The sequence below is a fragment of the Barbus barbus genome (genome assembly GCF_936440315.1).
Source record: "Barbus barbus genome assembly, chromosome: 19".
In the NCBI taxonomy this organism is placed as follows: domain Eukaryota; kingdom Metazoa; phylum Chordata; class Actinopteri; order Cypriniformes; family Cyprinidae; genus Barbus; species Barbus barbus.
Genome location: NC_136747.1, coordinates 30572235 through 30592407, shown reverse-complemented (window position 1 = coordinate 30592407; position 20173 = coordinate 30572235). Strand labels below are relative to the sequence as shown.

At 38.9% G+C, this 20173-nt stretch overlaps 1 protein-coding gene across 1 annotated transcript in view; it reads right to left on the bottom strand.

Annotated features, from left to right (window-relative positions):
- Window positions 1-20173, bottom strand: part of LOC306885835 (ras/Rap GTPase-activating protein SynGAP-like) — a gene marked incomplete at its 5' end in the record, with an annotated part of 83684 nt that overhangs the window by 55163 nt on the left and 8348 nt on the right. Inside the window, one exon of the mRNA XM_079442614.1 lies at window positions 2547-2641. Within this exon, the coding sequence (XP_079298740.1) occupies window positions 2547-2641 (95 nt within the window). The remainder of the gene's footprint in view (window positions 1-2546; window positions 2642-20173) is intronic.

Genomic DNA, 20173 nt, shown 5'->3' with positions numbered 1-20173 from the left:
TGTAATAATTTGTATCATTTAATAGTTTTATTTAAATTTAACAGTAAATGGAATATATAAAGACGTACATTATACTGTACAAAAGTAATATATTTCTGTTACATGTTAAACAGCACTTTTATTTTGAAAGTTTGCCTTGAAGTTTCTGTGTGTATACAATATATGATGCTAGTTTTCTCAAATAAAATGGTCAAATTCTGATGAAGTGACTCGCAGCCTGTAAGATCATGTGTTCATGTAGTGAGATGCAGAAGCTGAAAACCACCGAGTTCACGTGTGCTTCAGTATTTATGTAGTAAAACAGAACCATTCTGTCATTCATACATACCGAGGCTAACGGAACATGCAGGATTCATATTTAAACAGTCTTTTTGTGTTTTAATATTCACATACACTACTTCATATCGCAATTTGAATTAAGTGACAGACCTTCTTTTATTCATCCAAAAATTTATGAATTCTATGGCATTCTGCGCTTTAGAGTAAATTTCGTTTTTATGAATGGACTCCGCCATCCTGTCCGCGTTTTCGCGGAAACCATACGACCGTAGAAATGTAAGCACACTTCAGAACATTTGGGTTTGCCCTCCCTGTGTGTTGTGTTTTAAAGAGTTGCAGGGACATCATGTCACAGGGTCTCTCTCTCTCTCTCATGCGTCCAAATGCGTTCTCAGGTACCGGAATTTGGTACCGAATGATTTAATGTGAATCGGTACTCGGTAGTACCGACGCAATTCGGTCCATACCCTTAAAAGTACCGAGTTCGGTACCCAACCCTAATAAATAGTGCGAGTACTGCATTCACACTGAAAAATCCTAAAAGAAAAAATGCACTTTAAATACCCGGATGAATAAGTGTAACACAAAAACACACAAAGTCATGCCTCAAGTCTACACTATTTATACTTTGCATACAAAGATATGCAACCGCCTTATCCTGTGTGTTGCATTGTACTATGATTTTACTCCATAGTTAAACAAGAAAAACCCATTAATATTATTTCCATTAAACTCCATAGAGAAAATGCTACTGTCAGTGTATTAAACAAATTAAAATCAATGGACATTTTGTGTTAATACTTGCCGGGAAGTGCTGCAAGTATACCCGCTGTGGTTGTCTGACCCGATGGACAGCGCGGAGCTGTTTGGAACTATTGAGAGCTCCATGAAGCACGTGACCGCGCGGCGGCGAGATCAAAGCGTGTCGTAACTCTGTTTCTCAGCGGCTCTGGTCAGCACCAAGCTTCAGACACGCCCTCCTCAAGCGTTGATGCTGACGCCCCGTTGAAGCAGCGCTGCGCAGAATGATCACCGGATGACATCAAAGTACCGCAAGAGCCATTTGAATGCATAGGATCCGACTGCTCTCTTATCCTCTCGTGGTACTGTGATGTCATACAGGGATCATTCTGTGAACGCGCTATTGACTCCGTTTAGGTCTGCCGCCTTGTTACACGTCACGTGAGTGACAGCGGACCGTGGCCAATGAGGGAGAGGAGAAAAGTGATGGAGATTTATGATTGATTGGTGAATTAATAATGCTTAGTTACTGTGTGAGTGACCAATAACGCGTGAATGCAGCATGATCTGAACGCAGGGAAATACACGGAAGTGAATCGCCGTCATTTAGAAATGAGATCGCATTTATGTATGAATCGAGATTGTGATTTTTTTATGATTAATCGTGCAGCCCTATTGCATATCATTGCTCTTTAGTTGATTTTGATTACTTCTATTGTCCTCATTTGTAAGCCGCTTTGGATAAAAGTGTCTGCTAAATGACTAAATGTAAATGTAGTATAGAGACCTGCGTGGGACAGATTTTTCAGTCCCGCTCCCGCCTGCATAATCTATATAGATTTTTTTTTTAGTACATCTAAGAAATTTACATGAAATGGTTCTGTAACATCTCCTAAGCTGCACAACATCCCAGCATATATGCTCCCAATAAAATATTTGTTATTTAGGCTAAGCATCAGCATTCACAAACCAGTTATTTTTAACAGAAAAGCAAGCATGGGCTGCTGCATGCGTGCATGGTTTGGCATGGCAGAATACAAGCAGCGCTTCCTTTATTATCACTTAAAATCTGACATCTCAGTTCATCGCGATCTCATAAACTCTGTTATAACACAACGAACATATGCACGATGAATCTTTCACAATGTCTACACTACATGTATTAAAATGAGACGATTCGTGAGCACGCAATTTCAGCGCTGCAGTGAGTGGATTCTAACTTAATCACCTCTGATTGGCCACTGCGTTCCAGAAGTCATTGCAGGTCTCTAGTATATAGTGTGTCATTTGGGACGCAGTTGCTCTGTATCCCACAATGCACTGCATTCCACATGAGTGTCTGTGAGTCCAATGAAGTGGCAATAACATGTGCTGTGACAAAATTTACAACGTTTTTAAACTAACCTGGATTAAAAATGCAAATGAACTGTCAGAGATGATAAATGAAGGTGAAGTGGCTTGCTGCTGTGCGTCTGAGCGCTAGCTTTATGAAGTGTGCAGTACGCAGTGCACGGTCTAGTACTCACAGGTTGACGGAATGGCTGTGTAGGGGCAGTAGGCGGAGTTTCCATGCTTCTCTGCCGCGACGTGGCAAAGCTCTTCCTGCGAGCACGAGCGTGCTCTGAAACACACAACACACAGAGACAGAACGAGAGATAATTATTCCACAGAAACACACACTGGCTGCTGTCAGTGTTTTGTCTTGTTTTGTGGTGATTCATCCCTCAGGACAGCAAACCTTTACAGAACTTACATTCCTGCTGCTATAAATACACACACGCAGCCTCCATCTCTGCATCGCTCTCTCTTCAGTCCCACATATTCATCATGCGGCTCTCAGTATAATCGCAGCAGAAATAAAGCCAGAGGGTTCATGGAAACACAAGTTCACCGTCGAGGATTGATTCGTTTGCTCTCCATCTACTGTGGAAATCTCCGCCCGCTCCACTCAGACGTCGGTAATACCCGGAGATCTGGATGCGCACTGACATTCACGGCGCTTTCTCTCTGAAAGTACTTGACCTGCCACTTCTAGATCTAGAAACATTTCAGTGTCAAACCCCTGAGCCGCAAATAACCAGATAACTAGCGGTGTAACGATGAACTGCGAGCCGGTTGAAAATCGATTCAAATATGTGACGATTCAAATCGGTTGAGATGCCAAACAAATCACGATACAGTGGGAGCAGGAGTTTATATGAATTATCTCTGAGGAGAACTGACTGTCTTTAGAAAAGTTTACGTGGTATTTTCTTCTCATCTTGCCTCTGAACGATGCATATTAAAGTAGTGTTCATAAGCACAGCTGCTTTGTTTACAGCGGTAACCAAGGAAACAATGTATCATTGCTGTTCATAGCGGTAACCAAGGAAACACGGTCTCATTGCTGTTCATAAGCACTTTGTTTACAGCGGTAACCAAGGAAACACCATATCATTGCTGTTCATAGCGGTAACCAAGAAAATACTGTCTCATTGCTGTTCATAAGTGCTTTGTTTACAGCGGTAACCAAGGAAACAGTATCATTGCTGTTCATAGCGGTAACCAAGGAAACACTGTATCATTGCTGTTCATAGCGGTAGCCAAGGAAACACTGTATCATTGCTGTTCATAAGCGCTTTGGTGACCCATACTCGGAATTCGTGCTCTGCATTTAACCCATCCAACGTGCACACACACACACACACACACACACAGGGCTTGGCGCTTACCTTTTCCCCAAGGAGCACATGTGCTCCTAAGTCAAAAAATTTAGGAGCGCATTAAAAACAAACTGTCCTCCTAACAGGTTAAATAACTTTATTAAAGATAATTTACTAAAAGACTTTTATAAAAAAATACATAAAAATATAAAGTAAACAAGTGTTTCAAGATTAGAGTGCAAAAGATTGTTCAAATGAACGAAAGAACAATAGGTAAGTAAGTCCCATTTGTTAACATTAGTTAAAGCAGGTTAACATTAACTAACAATGTGCAATAGCTAATTGTTGCAGTAGTTAATATTCTTTGTTAATGTTGATTAATAAAAATACAACTATGTTAGTTAATGTTAGCTCCATTGAATTATATTAAGACAACTTTTGATTTTATAATGTATTATTAAAAGTTGAAATTAAGAGAGCATTATTAATAAATGCAGTCATTGTTTTTTTCATGTTAACTAATGTAACTTGTGTTACTGAACAATAATAACGAATCAGTCGTTGATATATAGATAGGCCCGCTGTTCTCTATTATAGATCAGTGGATGGGCCATGTTTTAGCTTAGAAACAATGTTTGAAAATAAATAGCTCATTAAGTCTTTAAGTAAGAATTATTTGAGGCTATTGTGAAGACTAAAGCGAATATAAATATCTAAATGACTGGGAGTGTGAAACATTATTTACACAGTTTTAGGAAAGTAGTGCAGCTGATTTGTTTACTGGGTTACCGGGGTAACGGCAGCGCCCTCTAGTGGCGAATGTGCGTCATTCAGCGCGTCTTCACTTTAACTCGCTCCGCTTTTCTTCTCATTTGTGCTCATTTAAATTAAACCGTTGCCTTTTTAAAGTTCTAAAGTAATCCTATAAGGCTGCATTGCAATTTTTCCATAAATAAACAGAATAAATTAATACGTTTGTTATAGGCTACTGTATAAGTTAGGCTGTTTTGTATTCGCACTTGTGCTCCTAAATACATTTTCCAGTTCGCACACATCTATTTTTAGTCGCAAATGCGAGTGAAATGCTCGCACTGTCGAGCCCTGACACACCGTGAACACACACACACCGTGAACACACAGTGGGCAGCATTTATGCTGCGGCGCCCGGGGAGCAGTTGGGGGTTCGGTGTCTTGCTCAAGGGTCTCACCTCAGTCGTGGTATTGAGGGTGGAGAGAGCGCTGGACATTCACTCCCCCCACCTACAATCCCTGCCGGCCGGAGACTCAAACCTGCAACCAGTGTTGGGTAAGTTACTTTCAAAAAGTAATTAATTACAGTTACTAATTACTTCATCAATATTGTATTTAAATTACTTTACTAATTACTCTATCTGAAAAGTAACTTAGTTACTCAATAAGTAACTTAATTATTCAAATCGCTAATTAGGCTACATCTTAAAATCCCTATAAACCTTAATAGAAATTAAACTCTATATTCTTTCAATTCGAGTCAAACATAGAATAGTTTAGCCTTTTAGCTTTAAAACAACTGTAATACTTAAACATTTTTATGAAAAAAATGTAACCACCTTTGGTTAACAAATAGAAATACTCTGCAAAATATCTGAATAACAAAAAGGCTTAAAAGTTAAACAATACATTTCAGTTTGGCAAGATGTTCAGGAAAAGCCCAACTAGTAAAATCTGTACAGGTTTATGTCAAAATAACACGTTAACTAATGTAGGAAAGAATAAATTACAGAAATGATCTTCTCTGCTGCATAATGTCAGATCGCGCTGTTCTTATGAGGTAAATTTCTCATAGCAGGTCTTCTTTCAAAAATGATGAATATTAGATGATTTTTTTTTTCTTAATATTTTACTTTTTTTTTGTATCTAGGTGAGGGCATGTGCACGCAGGTGACTGCATATAATGAGCTCAGACACGGGAAAGACTGTACCTTGCTTTAGTTTCATACGGATTGCATAATCAGAAACATTAGTTTTTAATTTGAATTCGTTCAAGTAGACACTTCAAGATTTTTAGATTCTATTGATTTTAGTCTTATATGTATCTGAGTCAGAGCCGGCGCCAGGGCACCTCCATCAGAGGGGCATTAGAATTTCTGGGGGGGGGCACAAATCACGTTTTGTGTGTGTGTGTGGCGGGTGGTGGTGGTGGGGGTTCGGGGTGGGATGGGAAGCGTGCAATCTGTGATTGCGTGCAGTTTCTGACGCTCGCTAAAGCGTGCAATCGCTTTCTTATGTGCGCTGTTTTACCGGTTTCACTTTCGCTTTCGAAACGATCACGTTCAGCAAGAAGGGGAGAGGATGGAAAGTGGGGGGCACCGTAACTCTGCCCGCGAATGCCCCCTCTTGGTGCCGGCCCTGATTTGAGCATTTAAGGTTTCTCTGTGAATCAGGAAAATCTGAAAGTGAACGCACCCGCACGCGGAGGGTTAAAGCCGCTGCATTCAATATCTTTAGACGGTAAATTTAGATTTCAAATTCAATATTGCTTTTAGAACTGTTGAAATTATTTACTGTATGTAACGCAAGTACTTTATAAGTAACTGTAATTAAATTACCTAAAAATGAACAGTAATCCCTTACTTTACTTTTTCAGTGGATAAGTAATTTAATTACAGTAACGCGTTACTTAGTAACGCGTTACACCCAACACTGCCTGCAACCTTTGGATTACGAGTCCGACTCTCTAACCATTAGGCCACGACTTCCCCAACTATAATCATAATCCATAATAACTCTTCCTCCAGTGAAAAAGTGTTCTCATCTGAATCCAGAGAGAAATCTGCACAGATGCCAAAACAGTCCAAAACAGCTCTAAACAAATTTTGATGTGAGAGACAACAGGAGATGCACTTTTTCACTGGAGGAAGCGTTATTATGGATTATGGACTCGGATTTTAGACATTAAAAACGTCTTAATGCTGGATGTGTCTCAGCTTTTGTCTTCTCCAGATGTTAACTGATGGACTGGAGTGGTGTGGATTATTGTGATGCTTTTATCAGCTGTTTGGACTCTCATTCTGACGGCACCCATTCACTGCAGAGCATCCATTGCTGAGACAGTAACTATGTTTCCATCAAAAGATTCCAATTAAATTTATACGCAAACCTGAAATATCGCATAAAACATTTGCAAATAAAGCACCGTTTCCATCCAACGAATCCAAGAGAACAAAAGTGTTACTTTCTGGTAAACTGTCAATAAATATTACTAAGAAAACTAGGAGAAGCCACTGAATAATAGTTTTCATATATGATATTGCGCCTCAGAGCGAGCAGATGAAACACAATAGATGCTGTAAACTGTATCATGTCTCTCAGCGCAGTCACATGACTAATCTCAGATGACCTGAGGGTAAGCACATTTACAGCTAATTTTGGGTCAACCGTTCCTTTAAGGCCCCAGAAATGACACACCTGACCGTGACGTAAATCACACAGTCAATATGTTTTTGCCGCTGCTGAATCAGGACAAACAGGCTGACAGCGGAGTGCCGTCTGTGTGCTTTACAGTCTTTAATAATCCGTTATGAGTTTATGACGTGTCTCTTCTCTCCGGGTTCAGTTATGACAGGGTTTTTACAGGATTATGAGATTTGTGCGCGCAGGAACAGTTTTGGGAATATCAGCCGTACACCGCTGTGTGATCTATAAACACGAGTGTTAATCATCTGCATCTGATCTGATTCCAGCCTGCATCAATTACACAATGACACTAAAAATATCACACAAACATGAAATCACACAGATGTTTCATCAGGACTGGAGAAAACACGCAGATCGTTTGAAACATCTCATAAGACGATCACAGTCAGTAATCCAGGAATATGAGGCTTCCACGAGCTTGATCATGAAACGTATACAATTATTATTATTATTATTGAGAAGTACATTCTAATGCACAATAGAAATATATTTCTGTCACAACCAAACAGTTATTTTGATGGGTTGTCATTAAGGTTTTTATATGATATTACGATGCTTTTATCAAAATAAAATGGTGATTTGTATGCAGAACATACAGACGTCATATTTCAAAAGCAGTCGTTTTGCACTCAGAAACATAATTTGATTAAGTGTACCGCCCTACTTTTGATTTATTCAACCAAATTTCTGTGACGGTTTGCATTATACAGTAAACTCCATTATTATGGCTGCATTGAGTCATTAAAATCATAATGAGCTTATATGATCAAGAATAACATGCCCTTATGAACGCGGATGAGATTAATTAGAACTGAAAATCTGGACCTGTTTCTGCGAGCGACTTTCTGTTGCTAGGGTGTTGCTAGGGTGTTCTGGGTTGTTGCTAGCGACACTGGACTCAGTAACCAGCGCTGATGTGTATCTTCTAAAGTTTCCTCTCACACTCGTTTTGTCCTTCTGTTTCTTGAAGTTTTGTTCTGAATTCGAGGTCTTTGTTTGGTCGTCATGGAAACTGCCTCCGTTTAAGCAAAAAAGACACACGGAGCTCAGCGCTCGCAGAACACACAAGCTTCATGCATACGAACGCAGAAAGACTTTAATTAGTCATAAAACCACCGAGCCGCTCGGATCCTAAATTACGCTTTCAATTCGCCCGGGTACGATCGGGTCGCGCACGAAACACACACACAAACACACCCACGCACGCCGAACGCCTTTCTGGATGCTAATGCAATGTCAGGCTGAAGTGTGTGTGTGTGTGTGTGGGAGGAAATCGCTGAGAGCATCGCTGATACACGTATCACACACACACACACACGCTTGAGGAAGGGTCTCTGTGTGGGCGCGTTTGAGCAGCAGCATCTCACCGGAGAGAAAACACAGAGAACATGAACCTCTGTCCATCATCATCATCATCATCATCATATACATGTGCTTCAGTTCACAAACAACAAGCTTCATTAACACTCATTACTTACTCACCCGCATGATCTCCTGTTCTCACGCAGGGCGTTTACTGTTGACTAACACAACTGAAAACAATCGTTTGAACTCAAATAAAGTATTAATATTCAAATGTTGCAAATTTAAAAATGTTTAAAAAAAATTAGTTGAAGCACTAAATGTACTGGAAATAAACTGGAAAATGGAAATAAACTAAATCTTTTAAAACCATTTGTTTTACCTTAAAGGTGAAACTAAATATTAATATTAGATGAAAAAATATAAATGTACATTAGAAATGTTGTATTGGCTACTAACTGGCAAAGTTGAAGCAAATTAACTAAAAACAGTAATAAACTAAAACAACTAAAACTATTAAAACACAACATAATTAAAAAATGAAGTTAAAATAAAATATAAATATTGGATGAAAAACTTGGCAACTAACTAAGATAGGTTGAAGGAAAATGGCACTAAATAAAACTAAAAATGAAATAAAAAATATATATCAAACATATAATTAGGGGAGGGTGATATGAACAAAAAAAAATTATATCACGATATCACAATATACTTATTTCTGCTTATAAGATTATGATATCAACGTTTTTGATACCATAGCATTTTCATAATTCTTGTCTCCACGGTCAATATCACAGAAAAACTAATACAAGCCTAAAAAAGAGAGAAACTCAAGCTCACTAAAGATACATTAAGTAACTAATTACAAGCAACAGGACAAAAACTACAATAAATAAATGCTACATAAATTGTATAAATGAATCAAAAACACTGCATTGTTTTCACTGTGTAAATTAATTTCTTTCTCAGCTGTTTACTTTCACTTAAGACCTAATGACTGTGTTTACAAGGATACTTGCAAAGACTAGGGATGGGCATTTTTTCTAAATATTGTGTTTGAATATTTGGGCTCATAAAAAAAATTTATATTCGTTTATTTAAATGAGGTTTAATGAGAAAGACGTTATTTTTAATCTTTTTTTTGTCACGATTTCTGAAAAAGCTTATGATTAGGCATTATACACAACAATGCTCTACAACAAAGTTACGTTAAATCTCATGGTTTTCTTTTGGTTGAAAATGTGTGTAGGCTAGGGATGGGAAGATTCCCCGATTCGCTCAGTGCATTGGCAAAAACAGCTAGCGATGTGATGCATCGGTTTAAAGTGAGTGAAGTGACATACAGCCAAGTATGGTGACCCATACTCGGAATTCGTGCTCTGCATTTAACCCATCCAACGTGCACACACACAGCAGTGAACACACACACACCGTGAACACACACCCGGAGCAGTGGGCAGCATTTATGCTGCAGCGCCCGGGGAGCAGTTGGTGGTTCGGTGTCTTGCTCAAGGGCACCTCAGTCGTGGTATTGAGGGTGGAGAGAGCGCTGGACATTCATTCCCCCCACCTACAATCCCTGCCGGCCCGAGACTCGAACCCACAACCTTTGGATTACGAGCCCGACTCTCTAACCATTAGGCCACAACTTCCCACTTCCGACTTCCGATGCACAAACAGTGTGCATCGGAAACAAGTTGGCATTTGTATCACGATGCATCGTTCAAACTTATTTGCATCGGTAAAAACCTATCTATTTATATATAATTACTAGTGGATGCGCTACACTTTTATTATTTAGAAGGTGACCAATAATCTGTGACCAATATTTCATATGTAGATTGATTTCTCCTTTAAACTGTTTCTCAAGTACGTTCTCTCATCACCGCTGCGCGTGAAGATGACGAATCACAACAACACTACAGAGACCTGAGGAAAAGCGGGGATTAAAGTCCAAAACCAGACTTGAAATAGCCTAACATATCAATCGGGGCTAAAGTGGTTATAAACGACAATGTAAGTTCACACAATCTAACTCATTTGTGCATGCTTATTCTTAAGCAGCCTTTAATGTCCATCATGGATCAGATCGATCCACCGTAGCAAACAGTGACTATATCTGTGCTGTTTAATGCATTTGACACATTTTGGTTTTCCTCGGTGCATAACTGACATGTCACGAGTATATTTTCCATCTGTAAATGTTAGAAAGTCATGCAAATACACTCACCTAAAGGATTATTAGGAACACCATACTAATACTGTGTTTGACCCCCTTTCGCCTTCAGAACTGCCTTAATTCTACGTGGCATTGATTCAACAAGGTGCTGAAAGCATTCTTTAGAAATGTTGGCCCATATTGATAGGATAGCATCTTGCAGTTGATGGAGATTTGTGGGATGCACATCCAGGGCACGAAGCTCCCGTTCCACCACATCCCAAAGATGCTCTATTGGGTTGAGATCTGGTGACTGTGGGGGCCATTTTAGTACAGTGAACTCATTGTCATGTTCAAGAAACCAATTTGAAATGATTCGAGCTTTGTGACATGGTGCATTATCCTGCTGGAAGTAGCCATCAGAGGATGGGTACATGGTGGTCATAAAGGGATGGACATGGTCAGAAACAATGCTCAGGTAGGCCGTGGCATTTAAACGATGCCCAATTGGCACTAAGGGGCCTAAAGTGTGCCAAGAAAACATCCCCCACACCATTACACCACCACCACCAGCCTGCACAGTGGTAACAAGGCATGATGGATCCATGTTCTCATTCTGTTTACGCCAAATTCTGACTCTACCATCTGAATGTCTCAACAGAAATCGAGACTCATCAGACCAGGCAACATTTTTCCAGTCTTCAACCGTCCAATTTTGGTGAGCTCGTGCAAATTGTAGCCTCTTTTTCCTATTTGTAGTGGAGATGAGTGGTACCCGGTGGGGTCTTCTGCTGTTGTAGCCCATCCGCCTCAAGGTTGTGCGTGTTGTGGCTTCACAAATGCTTTGCTGCATACCTCGGTTGTAACGAGTGGTTATTTCAGTCAAAGTTGCTCTTCTATCAGCTTGAATCAGTCGGCCCATTCTCCTCTGACCTCTAGCATCAACAAGGCATTTTCGCCCACAGGACTGCCGCATACTGGATGTTTTTCCCTTTTCACACCATTCTTTGTAAACCCTAGAAATGGTTGTGCGTGAAAATCCCAGTAACTGAGCAGATTGTGAAATACTCAGACCGGCCCGTCTGGCACCAACAACCATGCCACGCTCAAAATTGCTTAAATCACCTTTCTTTCCCATTCTGACATTCAGTTTGGAGTTCAGGAGATTGTCTTGACCAGGACCACACCCCTAAATGCATTGAAGCAACTGCCATGTGATTGGTTGATTAGATAATTGCATTAATGAGAAATTGAACAGGTGTTCCTAATAATCCTTTAGGTGAGTGTATATCCATTTTGCTGTCAGGAGTGGGCTTACGCGAGTGGACGAGCGCTGCTGCACGCTAAAATAGGAGCGCAATAATTCGGAGTCAAATATGCATTTTATGATAGCAGTAACTGTAAAGGGACTATTGTAATGGGTGAATAAAGTGTAAGCTGGAAAATGTATTTAGGAGCACAAGTGCGAATACAAAACAGCCTAACTTATACAGTAGCCTATAACAAACGTATTAATTTATTCTGTTTATTTATGGAAAAATTGCGATGCAGCCTCATATGATTACTTTAGAACTTTAAAAAGGCAACGGTTTAATTTAAATGAGCACAGATGAGAAGAAAAGCGGAGCGAGTTAAAGTGAAGACGCGCTGAATGACGTGGGGAAGTCGTGGCCTAATGGTTAGAGAATTGGACTCGTAATCGAAAGGTTGTGGGTTCGAGTCCCCGGCCGGCAGGGATTGTAGGTGGGGGGAGTGAATGTCCAGCGCTCTCTCCACCCTCAATACCACGACTGAGGTGCCCTTGAGCAAGGCACCGAACCCCCAACTGCTCCCCGGGCGCCGCAGCATAAATGCCCACTGCTCCGGGTGTGTGTTCACGGTGTGTGTTCACGGTGTGTGTGTGTGTGTGCGTGCATTTGTTCACTACTCACTGCTGTGTGTGTGCACTTGGATGGGTTAAACGCAGAGCACCAATTTAGAGTATGGGTCACCATACTTGACAATACGTCACGACTTTTTTTAAAAATGACGCACATTCGCCACTAGAGGGCGCTGCCGTTACCCCGGTAACCCAGTAAACAAATCAGCTGCACTACTTTCCTAAAACTGTGTAAATAATGTTTCACACTCCCAGTCATTTAGATATTTATATTCGCTTTAGTCTTCACAATAGCATCAAATAATTCTTACTTAAAGACTTAATGAGCTATTTATTTTCAAACATTGTTTCTAAGCTAAAACATGGCCCATCCACTGATCTATAATAGAGAACAGCGGGCCTATCTATATATCAACGACTGATTCGTTATTATTGTTCAGTAACACAAGCTCCATTAGTTAACATGAAAAAAACAATGACTGCATTTATTAATAATGCTCTCTTAATTTCAACTTTTAATAATACATTATAAAATCAAAAGTTGTCTTAATATAATTCAATGGAGCTAACATTAACTAACATAGTTGTATTTTTATTAATCAACATTAACAAAGAATATTAACTACTGCAACAATTAGCTATTGCACATTGTTAGTTAATGTTAACCTGCTTTAACTAATGTTAACAAATGGGACTTACTTATATTGTTCTTTCGTTCATTTGAACAATATTTTGCACTCTAATCTTGAAACACTTATTTACTTTATATTTTTATGTATTTTTTATAAAAGTCTTTTAGTAAATTATCTTTAATAAAGTTATTTAACCTGTTAGGAGGACAACACTTTTTTTCACTTAGAAATTATATATTGTGATTTATAAACAAAAACATATACCGTGACAAAAGCTTCAATGATTATTGTGAAAATTTTATACCGACACAGTTTAATAGGATTATAACTAATTACATAATTAGCCTATTAAATAGTGTCTGAAGTAAAATTATTTAAAAACCTTGTGTACTTTCTGTATTCTGATCAATTAAATAATGGTGCTTGTAAATGTCTCTTTGTATCCCCTTATTAAGCTAAAACACCTCATTTGAAAAATTTGCATTGCGCCCCTAAATTTTTTTTAATGCGCTCCTAAATGTTTTGACTTAGGAGCACATGTGCTCCTTGGGGAAAAGGTAAGCGTCAAGCCCTGTAATTACTAAGCTCAGATGAGTTAATGTGTGTTTCTTATAGCAGTTAAATGTAGTTTTATTTTACTGATTTTAACTTTTAGTTTAGTGATTGTTAATGCTTTAAAGAGCAATGCTAGATGGTAATGTTCTAATCCTATCTGTTCTAACTATAAAAGTTACAGCTGTTATAAAAGCTGAGAGAAAGGCTGCATGGCTATGATAGTCTGTGAGAGAGTCGGTGGTAATATCTTTGCGTTCCTATTGGTCAGTGTTAGATTAGCTCAGCTTAGCCTGACAGTTAGCCTGCCCTGAACCAGGTTAGCTTTCCAGCAGAAGTAGCCACAGTGACTGAGCTTGATCTTTGTTAAATTTGCTTTATGGAATACAATATTGATGAAGTAATTAGTAACTGTAATTCATTACTTTTTGAAAGTAACTTTCCCAACACTGAATATATGCTTGGCCTGAAGAATGAAAGGAAAATTATGAGTTATATCACTGCTTATCAACACTAGGGGGGTGTGACAATACACTTAACTCACCAGATGAGACAAAATACAGATACTTGGTTCACTAGAACGAGACAATATTTTAACACTATTTTTACTAAAGTATTTTTCTTTTAATTACAAGAAATAAAACAATGCACTTGTATTTAGAAATATTTGAACTAATCTAGGGTTGTAACGAATGATTATTTTAGTAATCAAGTAATCTACTGATTATTTTATTTTATGATTAATGTATTTTGACAAATGAGTAATGTGATATTTTTTAGTGATATCTATTCAATGCTGCAGCTTATGAAAGTGTAATTCACTATAACACATGATAAACAAACAATGTTATATATAACAAGTAATCAGCAATTATTATAGTACTTTTATTATATTTACTGTTATTATACATCATAATGCATATTAACTATTATTATTTAAGAGATACAATGCATTTATAATTTATACTACATTAGACAAAGGTTTGAATTTGTACTTTATTTGAAGTTTTCCGAAGTCATCTGATGATGCATTGCATGAGAAACATTTATACTGATGCATCTGTCAGACGCTTTTATCTAAAGTGACTTACACTGCATTCATGCTATACAAGCCTTTCTTGGAGATCGAACCCATGAACATTAAAGAAAACATAAGAAAAATTGGTTACTCAATGAGTAAAGCTCTCATGTGAAATATGAACCTTTAGCATCACGGTGTTCGTTTACGAGACTCTAGAGAACATGACTTATGTTATTTGATTCAGTGAGAGTGAATAATCACCTAAATTTCACACAGAGCATCTTCAGAAGACACTGAATGTAGCGCACGAGTTGCATGGACTCTTATGCTGTTTTGTGGCACTAGACGAAGTAAGGACAGAATGTTTATTTTTGTGAACGATCACTTTAAGCTGACAGCTGATCTGGAGTCAGTAAAGATCATATATGAATAATATATCAGTCATCTGTGTGGATCTCTGCTGGAGCAGATCACATCACATTCATCTCTTCATCAACTCACCACGACAGACTCGACCGAAATATACAATAATTAGCTGTTTCACATCTGGCTTTACTGTACGCTTGCCAATCATACTACAGTCTGTGTAGCTCAGCTGTGAAATGATCGGATGCGGCTCTATACGTCCATACGCTGATTGATCATATGCTGTTTTTAACAGCCTGAAGAAGCGTTTTACAAATACAACACAATTAAGGACTGTGTCATTTTTGCATTATTTTGCACTATAAGAATTCAGTTAAATATATTATATATATTACATATATTACATTATATATTACATATTTACACATTATATATTACATATTTACACATATTTAGAACTACAAGAATGCAACTTAATGCATTAAATAATTCACAGTCAATTCTTTTGGTTTATATTTTTGCCTTATATTTTAGTGTTACAAGAATTCAATTTATTGCATTATATGCTTTGCAGTATATTCAATTCTTTGCATTATACTTTTGCGTCATGTATTATACATTTTTGCATTATATTTTTGCACTGCAAGAGTTAAATTTAATACATTTTGTTCTTTGCATTACAGAAATCTGCCATAAATTGTTTAAATAATTGGTTAAAAAAAGTCTAATGTCATCTGTTTTATCAGACTGAACTGATTACATAAATATTGGCTACTACTGATGCAGTCACTGATATATTGTGCATTGCTGAAAAATGTACTAATTGTCTTTGGCAACTAACTTCAATTTAATGCATTATATACTTTGCAGTAAATTTATTTCTTTGCATTACATATTACATATTTTTGTATTTTATTTGTGCCCTATAAGGATTCAATTTAATGCATTATATTCTTTGCAGTAAATTGAATCCTCTGCATTACATTTTTGCAGTATAAGGGTTCACTTGAATGCATTATGCAAATAAATAAATATGGTCTAATACTGATGTATTGCACACCCACACTAATGCACTGGTTGTTTTCGGCCGTGACTGATACAGCAGCTCAGGTATCAGATATCAGACACGACTGTACTCACCTCACCAGTGTAAAACACTCCTAATCAATAACCCAACCAGCTGCAGTCACTCTACACCAGCATTTCAACCAGAACACACTGCAGAACATCAAGTGTGTGAGATTAGAGCATTATTGCAGCCCTGGAATGTAATAAAAGTGTTTCCAGTGGAAGAAATCCACTCAATATCAGCAAACCTCCAGAGATCTACAGCGACAGACCCAAACCAGCACTGGATTCACTCTCGTTGTTATGAAGTTTAGCATTTCTCAACTTTCTGAGGCTCTCACCGCTCAATCCCACAGGAGCCTGTCGCCATACAGAGCGAGAGAAAACAGTGAAGTCAACCATCACTAGTGCAGTGATCTGATCAGTTTGTGAGTGATTCCTCAATCATGTGTGCTGCAGAACAGACCATAATATCACTGAGACTGACCCTAGCAACAGCATAGCAACCATGCACAGCAAACACCACTCACAATTCCTGCATGTAAAGATCCAGTTTAATTCAATGTATGCTGGAGATGACAGCGCTCTCATTAATCATAGAAACGTTTAACACATTCCACCATATTTAACCCACGGCAGAAAATGTCAAAAAAGTGTGCAGATTCTGTGTGGGCCGCACTGAAAACTGTTTTCGGCAGAGATCCACAAGCTACAGTAGCTGTGCTGGGAATTAAAGACGAGCAAACCCAGTATGCATATCTTCTCAATATATATACAGTGCATACTATTTTTATAAAATAGTATGTGAGACAGTATGCATACCATCTAAATCTTTCTGAATATACATCTATATTGTGTTCTAATTTTAGTAAAATAATTTGTAAAAGTATGCAGTGTGCAAACTATATAAATATTTGAGAATACACATGATATACTGCATACTTTAAATAGTGTGTGAAACAGTATGCACCCATCTACATCTTTTTAAATATACTTGATATGCCGTGTATAACTTTTATAAAATATTATGTGAAACCGTAGTGTGTGTACCATCTTAATATTTTTTTAATATACATGATATACTGCGTACCATTTTTATAAAATAGTACATGACACAGTATGCAACATGCATAGCATCTAAATCTTCAAAATATGCGTGGTACACTGCATACTACTTTTAAAAAACAGTATGTAAAACAGTACAGACCATATGTGCGTACCATTTAAATATTTGTGAATATACATGATGCAGATTTTAATAAAATAACATGTGAAACAATATGTAGTATGCATGATACATACATGATGCATTGTGTACAATTTTTATAAAATAATATGTGCGACAGCATGCATACCAACTCCTGAGTATACACAATATGCTGCATACTATTTTTACAAAGTGCCTAGTGAAATAGTACGCAGTGTGCACAGCTAGACTGTGGTCACGTGATTTTGTTGCATTATGTTCAGAGCACATCATTCAGTTACAATCACAGAAATACATCCGGATGTACCTTTACATATAAACCCAATTTTTGTGAAAAAAAAAACATCTCAACTTTAGTCAGTCTGATCCATTAATGAGTCAGGCAAGAAATTAATACGTCCTATGGCATGCAGTTTGTCACAGTAATGTAAGTTTGAGTGCAGTGCACTGTGGCATATACAGCATGTCTCGCAGTGTGCATACTACACATTTCAGCAAATCCATGCATGAGACGGTTCAAGTGTGCAGAGCATACAGTGCAGTAAGTAGCATTCTAGTGCACTACTGTAAACACACACTATCTAGGTGTGTTCGGTCAGTCTGTAGGGGGCAGCACTGAGCTGGGTGGGACACAATCTACAGTTAATCAGGTGCACTGCAATAATAACACACTACTGTACACGAGGACGAGATAACTACATGAGACACTGGACCACAAACCAGACATAAAGGTCCATTTATATCTGAAAGCTGAATAAATCATCTTTCCATTGATGTATGGTTTGTTATGATGGACAATATTTGGCTGAGATGCAACTATTTGAAAATCTGGAATCTGAGGGAGCACAAAAATCTAAATATTGAGAAAATCTCCTTTAAAGTTGTTCAAATGAAGTTCTTAGCAATGCATATTACTAATCAAAAATTAAGTTTTGATATATTTATGGTAGGAAACTTACTAAATATCTTCATGGAACATGATCTTAATATCCTAATGATTTTTGGCATAATAGAATAATGTATATTTTGACCCATACAGTGTATTGTTGGCTATTTATAATCACCGCAGACTCGCTTAAACCCTGAAAGGAAATAGTGCATCATTATATCCTGTCCTAAAGATCAAATCTCTGTAATTAAGTTACAGTGAAGCTCAGGTTTAGTTTGCGAGTTCTTACCGGAGAAGAGAGAGCGCAGGCGTCGGGCCTCAGCGCGTGTCTCCGGTAAATAACGGTATCATGGAAATGTTCCTATTCTCACTGTCCTCAGATCAGTTCTGTCCGGCGGGAGAATCACTGTCTAACTCTGTCCTCGCGCGAGTCCTCTTCATCACCGGCTCGTTATAAACAGCGACATTCATCGATATCTGACGCGTGATCAGCGCGCGGTGCTCTCCGCGTCCTGCGGCGGCTGCTCCTCGGTCTTCAGTCCGTCTGTCGCTGCGCTCCGCTCGGCCCGCGCTCGCTCGAGTCTCCGCTGCCGTTTCCAGGGTGACGCGCAGATTCCCGCCGGCGCTCATCGCTCGCTCCGCGGTGAATGCGGCTGGCGCGCGCGCGGCGGGTTTGTCATTTCGCCGACTCGCGAGCGATCTTCATCCCGTTACTCCCGCATCGTCGAAAATAAAGGCGATATTCAGCGCGACGGTTAGACGCGAGCCTGGAATGATCCTGCGTGGGCGGACCTCCTCATCCTCATCTTCATCTCACACTGACAGAAGAAATAACCATGCAGCCCTACAGCGCGCGACTGACAGACTGAACAGAGATCTGCTGCTAGCTCCCGCGCGCGCGAACACCCTCTAATAACGGCCGCGCAGTGTTTAAATTATAACGTCTTTAACCGTCACCTTAAACATTTGAAACTTCAGCAACTGCCAGAATTAACCGTCAGTCAGGATGAGCTTCATTCACAACGAACCGAGTTCGAGTCCCTCTAGCTGAAAGAGATCAATCCCATTCTTTAATGATTCAGTGAGTCTCATGACTAAAGTTCATTTAAATCTTAAAACGCAAAGATAACTTACTCTTAAGGTGACGCTGTCAAGTCCCATTCTGTGAATGCTTCACATTATAGGCGTCAGCAAATTAATGAAAAGTGGAAAATATAATTTGAGGGAATGATTTTAAAATTCACAACGGGATCAATCAAAATTGTGAATAACACACACTTGCACCAGAGATGAGCCCGATCTCGGGTCACACACCCGCTCAGAAAGCCACGCTTGCGATGGTTCGGTCCGCAGCCGCGCTGCACAACACAGCATGGAACAAACCAAATAGCGCACGGGGGGGAGGGGGGGGGCACAAGGACTTACAGTTTCCATGACAACACAAGCCTTCAATCTGTGGATGGCTGTCCTCCATATTAAATAAGAACTAATATAAGCAAAAGGAAGAATAAAGAGAGAGAGAAGGATGGTCGGCCAAAGTGCTTTCGCTCCCTGGAGCCATCGCTTAACACACGGCTACAGCTATCTGTAATTATTGTCATGGTTACCAGCAGAAAGGCTGAGTGTGCGTGCGTGTGTCTGTGCGTGTGTGTGTGTGTCCGTGTGTGTGTGTGTTTCAGCTCCTGAAATACAATTACATGTATCGGTGTTAAACAATTCACGTTCGAAATCGTATACAGTAACAATGTGTGTGTGAATTGTTCATGTTTATGTGTTTAAGTATGAATATAAATATATGAATACATAAATCCAGCACCAGGACCTCCTGCTATGCAGAAACAGGCTGGTATTCACACATAAAGGGTGCATGTATTTCTGTTCGTTTGCATACACAGAAACACATCAGCATACTGACAGAAACTGAACATGAAGCCTTTTATACTGAATACCAACAACTTTGGAGACGTGCCAGTGTTTA